The sequence below is a fragment of the Etheostoma spectabile genome, chromosome 2 (assembly GCF_008692095.1).
Source record: "Etheostoma spectabile isolate EspeVRDwgs_2016 chromosome 2, UIUC_Espe_1.0, whole genome shotgun sequence".
Lineage (NCBI taxonomy): Eukaryota > Metazoa > Chordata > Actinopteri > Perciformes > Percidae > Etheostoma > Etheostoma spectabile.
Genome location: NC_045734.1, coordinates 23,472,465 through 23,478,613, shown reverse-complemented (window position 1 = coordinate 23,478,613; position 6,149 = coordinate 23,472,465). Strand labels below are relative to the sequence as shown.

General features: G+C 41.4%; 1 protein-coding gene across 2 annotated transcripts in view; it reads right to left on the bottom strand.

The window, feature by feature from the left end:
- Positions 1-1,913: 1,913 nt before the first annotated feature.
- The window catches only part of sec23b (SEC23 homolog B, coat complex II component), a 12,003-nt gene continuing 7,767 nt past the window's right edge, over positions 1,914-6,149 (bottom strand). For both annotated transcript variants that reach the window (XM_032534791.1, XM_032534800.1), the window contains exons 12-19: positions 5,964-6,053; positions 5,644-5,750; positions 4,923-5,076; positions 4,680-4,757; positions 4,371-4,532; positions 4,091-4,177; positions 3,736-3,957; positions 1,914-2,955 (exon numbers count right to left, since the gene is read on the bottom strand). In XM_032534791.1, coding sequence (XP_032390682.1) covers positions 2,866-2,955; positions 3,736-3,957; positions 4,091-4,177; positions 4,371-4,532; positions 4,680-4,757; positions 4,923-5,076; positions 5,644-5,750; positions 5,964-6,053 — 990 coding nt within the window. In that variant the 3' untranslated portion in view covers positions 1,914-2,865. The remainder of the gene's footprint in view (positions 2,956-3,735; positions 3,958-4,090; positions 4,178-4,370; positions 4,533-4,679; positions 4,758-4,922; positions 5,077-5,643; positions 5,751-5,963; positions 6,054-6,149) is intronic.

Here is a 6,149-nt window from a genome sequence, read left to right as displayed (position 1 = left end):
ATATATATATATATATATATCTATATTCTGGTACTTAGGTACTGTCATACTTATGTATGATCATTAATATATTAATTACAACGTCACAATCTTGGTTCAGGCTCTCTGGTACAGTTGTTTAGATTGTTGAATGGGCTGAGACTGAACGCTACACCTCTGGCAATGTTCATTTTTGAGAGGGATTTTAATTTGACATTTTCAATCAATTTTGCCTCTCCTTATCTTACCAGACTGAAAGGGCACCGTGGAGAGCACTGTCTCATGATTTATCCATCATAGGGGCATATACGAGGACAATTTTGCTGTGGTCATCCTTACTAGTTTTTTCCTCCTTCTTTTCGCTTCCATACATTCTCACCATGTACATTGTCAGCACACAATCCCCCGTAGCTGTCACATTGTGACCACTGCAGCTCCTGTTCAGAAAAAAGGTTACATAGCCTTACTTTAAATAACTTTTCAGTTTTCTTCCCAGTTTGTGTCCCAAACAGATCACTATTCTCTGCATGTAACTCACTCAACGTCTCAAGTCTATTGTAATGCTGCATTTAGTTCCTTCCGTAGGATTTGAGGACGTGTTCTGTTCTGTGTACTTAGAACAGTTTTTAACTTGCTTTTACCCGTTTGCTTACTTGCTTATGGGATTCCTCACTAGATATATATAATTTACCTATTTCTTTTTGGAATTAGTTGTATCACTATTAAAAGGGATGGTGCTTTGGAGGTTAACTTCATATTGGGGCTACTAGAAGATAAAACGTCCGTGACCTATAGTATTTATGGTTAGCATTATCTGACTACAATATTCATTGTTATATAAATATGCTATGGCATTTTCCATATAGAAAGCTTACATAAGTTATCTGGGACAGAAGCTGGAATGGATTTCTCTAGCTGCTGAACCTAAACTGATTCATTAGGATTTGATAGGAGATAATAAGACTACATATTTCCTTACAGCTTTTCCTAAGCCTGAGAATCACATGGACTTGAGCATCATGAATAATCACTGAAGGCAAGAAATTGTGTGCTGAGAGAAATTTTTAATGTTCTTTTTTTTTTCTCTGAACATCATTGAACAGCTGCAGCCTTTGCATGTGTCAAGATGACCAAGCGTATTGATACAGATTGAAAACGAAGACAGGATTATTTTTGAGATGGTTTTACATCTATGCTCCGTATAGCAGATCTCACACAGCTGCCCCAATCTAAACTGACTGAAATAGATGCACTTAAAAGGAGTTTTTGGTATTGCACAGGTCAGGAATATCCACGTAAAAAGAGATTAAGAACTGTTGCATAGCATCTATTTCACTTGGCTTGAATACCTTTGGAGCATATGTGACACCAGAGCGCAACGTTGTAAGGCCTAAGCTCTTGATAGACACAGACTTCATTTGTATTTCAGTGACAACTTCCGCTTAAAGCTGCTAAGAGTAGAATTTGCCACTATACAGATCGCCCCCAAGGATTAGTCTTCGTAATCTGCCGTTCACTGATCCTCGAAATCATACTGTCTGGGTGCTCTGAAATCAGCTTACAGTGACAGTAGATGGTGTGGGAGTAGTTTTATGATTGGGGTTGCGTGCCATGCAGGCTGTATGTACAGTAGCAACAAATGAGGAAACACAAAACAATTGTTGAGGGAGTGTTGCTTCCAATCTGCAAAGAAGCCACCACTTACTGCAACATGTTGTGTGCCATTCTCTTGCGCCCACTGACAATCGTACAAACCTGCTGTGTTAAGAGCAAACCTTTCCTTCTGCTGCACATCACCAAGCAGATGCCTGGTGTATGAACGGAGCATCTCTGGTAACCTCTGTGACTACAGAGTTCAAACACCTCTAATCCATGAAAATGCTTTGTGATTGGGTCATGCATGCTGTTGCAAGGACAGAAAACACAGACAGAAACTTGTTTCCTGCCGACAGGGCTTTATATGGATAGCATTAAGCATCCAGACAGGCTCTAAATCAAACTACTGTCTCTTTTATACAGTCTTACAGTATATTAAAGTTTGATTACAAAGACACTTGGGCAATCATCGGGAGCAAAATACCAGATGGTGATGAGACGGGATGAGAGGACTGAACTATAGCTCTATTAAGTTAAAAATAAATCTAAATGTTCGTCATTGAAAACAGAGTCACACTCTGTTGAGTTGATGTGATTGACTTCCATTCCTCAGAACATTAATCCTCATTATTCAGAGGGAATTTTCTTGGAAAACACTTAAAGGTATAATCCATGTAGGATTTTAAATGTACATGTCACTTAACAAGTCATCTGTGTGAAGACCGATTAGCCCTGTGAACATTTCTTAATCTGCATTAGAAGTACCATTATTATTTGTTAATGAGAAAACTCCAGGCCTTTCTTCTTTAGCTATAGACAAGCAAACACATAAAAAAAGAGTCCTATTCAAACAGCGTCTTCAACTAAGTCGGATGCAGTAGACACACGTGTTTAGGACAAACAAAGAAAACAATAGAATAATTAGTCTAATGATACTGCATGTCAGAGGTAATATCAAATATAAAAAGAGAAATAGAGGATTTGATATTGCTTACAAGGACAGTCCGGAATATTGGAGCCTTTTCTCATAAATAACATGTTAATGAAAACGAGTAGAAATGTGTTCTTATTAAGAATGTGCTATTCACCCCTCCCCCCTTTTTTCTGTTCATTTTGTAGCATGGATATGTCACACATGACTCCAGAAAGGACACAATGAAGCAAGCACATACAGTAGACTGTCTGGGTTTGGCTCCATTACAAAAACAGGGGAAATGTTAATGGATCCCTATGTCAGAACGAGAATGTCAGATCACTCCTTCTCTCTTTGTGGTGGAATAGAGGCGTCATCTACGCAGAGCTGGAAACCGCCAGTTTCTTCAAGTGGTCCATGAAGACCTGAAGGCTGACGTCATCAGTCAGGATCGGGGCCCCCGTCTCCTGCAGATGCACAGGAAGCAAATGGAGACACGGTAGTTGAGTGATTTACCCACTTAGCGGACAGACATTTATGACATAACTGTGATCACATGATCCCTTTAGCTAAGCAACGGTATTTTCGTCAATATTATTATTTGTCTTCAATGTATTAAGTGTTTGTAAACTGCAGATAATGGTTTAGCTCTTCCTTAACTTTAGGAACAAGAGATAATTGTTAAATTTCATCTTTCAATTGTCCACACATAAAAGCTCAATTTAGCAAATCCAAGACGTGTGTTTTCTGACAGTTTGACATTTTTCTTGAGTTGTCAGCAGCACAGATTGTTTTTCACCCAGGGGTACAGGCAATCCAGGGGTTCACAGTCTTTTGGACGTAAGGGACTGAGAAATTTCATTCATGAATTGTTTTAAAATGTATACTGCTCATTTCACTGCAATACATCCTGCTGCTACTGATATTTGCACTAGTCATAATCATCTTATAATAATTTTTTATTGCACATACATATTTATTCTGTTTCTCATTTTACTTGTCTTTTGTTTCTTTTTTTTTTCCCCAGGAGCCTTGCAACGTAATCTTGCTCAACTGTATATTGTGAATATGCAGTTGAATGCCAATAAAGTCTGTCTAAGCTATAGGATGTTGTAAATAACCTCACTGTGCCATCTTAAGGAGGAACATCTTTAGTCTGTTGAGAATGTTGTTGACCTCTAAAAGCAATCTATTATACTAAGTATAAGGAGTTACAAAATAGTAAGTTGTAGTTTATAATACAGTACCTGTCCCCAGGCGTAGAGGTTGTTGTGGGTCTGCGAGGGGTTGACCTTGGAGAGCAGGAAGCGAGCCTGTGAGCCTCCGTGCTCCGTGTCGATGTAGCGCGGCATGGGGAATCGCGTCTGTAGGATCTCCTGGGCATCATCCAGTGGAGCCAGCAGCAGCTGCTTGAAGTTCTCGTACTCTGCCATTTCCTGGTAGCCTGCCTTCCGCCACTGGGCTATGGTCTGGAAATGAAGAGGAAAATGACAGCATTAAGAAATGCCTGCTGTTACATAATGTGGTGGTCCCCAAACCTTTTCTGGAATTGATCAAATGTTGTCTTGCTGGAGATCAAAGAATGAATAAAAACAGTCTCACCTCTCCATGGTAGATAACCAGCTGGAAGAAAGTGTCCATCAGCAGGATTCGATCTGGCAGGATGCTGCTGCTGTCCAGGAGAACGGGCTGGGAAGAACAATCCCATCCAGAACAGTTAGATACAACTCAAGCACCAAATAAATCACATGACTGACAGACATTTCTTATGAAGACATCCTGAAGCTTCTAGGAAAGGCCGGCTGCTCCTCCAATAATAATAATATAATAATAATAATAATAATAATAATAATAATAATGGTGTGGAGGGTGTGAGGCTGACCTCTGGTGGTCCATGGAAGGAGTATGAGTAGAGAATGGGCTGGATCATGATCAGGGACTGGGTCAGGTCCTGCCTGACAAAGTGGTGTCTGTAATAGGACGACTCATCGGGGCTGTTGTTGAACACCTGCAGGAAAGGTGACCGCCGCAGGTGGAACATAAACTGCAGGTTGAGAAGAAAGGAGGGAGAAAAAAAAAATCTAGTTACAACTGGAATTGATATTGAATTTAATCAGATGCATAGAAAGTAGTTTTTTTTTTTTTTTTCCTCGATTTAACTGTATGTATTTTTACTCGGAGGAAGGTTTACCTGTGGGTAGAGGGACAGAGACTCTGACAGTTTGAAGGATGTCGGATCATCTTTGTTGAACTGGCCAAACTTCTGACACTGAGACCGGGGGAGACAAAACATTGTTCAAACATTGAAGATATCCCTTACATAACTGAGCACGTCATACGTGAGCAATCACAGCATGAATTTGTGCCAACTATGCATTGGTGTCGTCACAAAGCGCAGGTAGGGTGGAGTGGGTGTGGAGGGAGCGTCACTCACCAGGCGAATGAGCTGCCTGTCAAGCCATCGCAGGACATCCGGCCCCTCCTCCGACTCGGCTCTGAAGACTCCCAGGCGAGCCATGAGCACTGCGGACGCTTCCTGGTCGAATGACGACTCAATGTGCTGGATTTGGGACTGTGCATCTGCCCAGCTTCGGTGGGCGGGGGGGGCGGCAGAAAGAAAGAGGAAAAAGAGAAGGGAGGGAGGACAGGTGCAGGTGAGCATGGGTGTGGTGTGAATGACGGACATGCACACAGCTCTCTGAGGGCGTTGCCACAAATTTCAGGAATGTAAACAAGCATCCTTTTGTAGTGAGGCTTAATATTGACTCTAGCCATCACTTTCCTTTCTTGGCAAAATGCCAGGGTTATTATATCACTAAGTAACTAACTTTAGGTGCATAAAGTGAATGTTCTTAATGGTGGAGGGACAAGACAGAAGGTAACCAAGGACTGACAGCCTTTGGACTGACAGAGCTGTTTGTAGATGTACTGTCCCTGCAGAAGATAACCATAAGACAGTGTGTACATGTCTGAACAGTTACATGTGGCATTATAGTCCTGATAAGGCTAACGTTCAGGTTACTGTGAAGCGCCTAAATACCTTGTTTTTTTCCCATTTATTTAATTTTGTATTCACACGTCATCATCGTATCATTAAGACACAATTTCAGAAGTCTTTTCAGCAAACCTAGCTCGTTACAGATTTAAGGTCTTACTTCCTGGCAATGGTAGTGACCCGTATCCTCCTCTGTGTGTTGGAGTGCTGGTACTGGGTTACAAACTGGATCACCCCTCGGCCACCCTGGGGGACTGGGGCATTGTGCTGCACACACACACAAAACAATAGAGACAGTAAGACCACTATTGTCAATCACTTCTTTCTTTGCATGAGCCTGACAAATGGCCTTCAACTACAAGGAAAACAAACAGCACAAAAAGCCATTGTTTAAAGCCTTCAGCACATCAAAATTATATGATTAGTGACTGCACTTCATCAGCCTTTTAGTAACGATAGTGTTAGCGTGTGTTCTTTTACCTGATTTACCACTTCAAAATAAAGGGCCAAAGTGGTGGAGGGGTTGATGCCGCACACTTTCCACTGGCTCGTGCCGCCGATACCCATCTCCTACAGAAAAGACAGAGAACATATTGTGATGAATGCCAGTAGACGACAGCCTTTGTAAGGCAATTCAAGTGTGTGTAGGAAGGAATGCGAATCGGG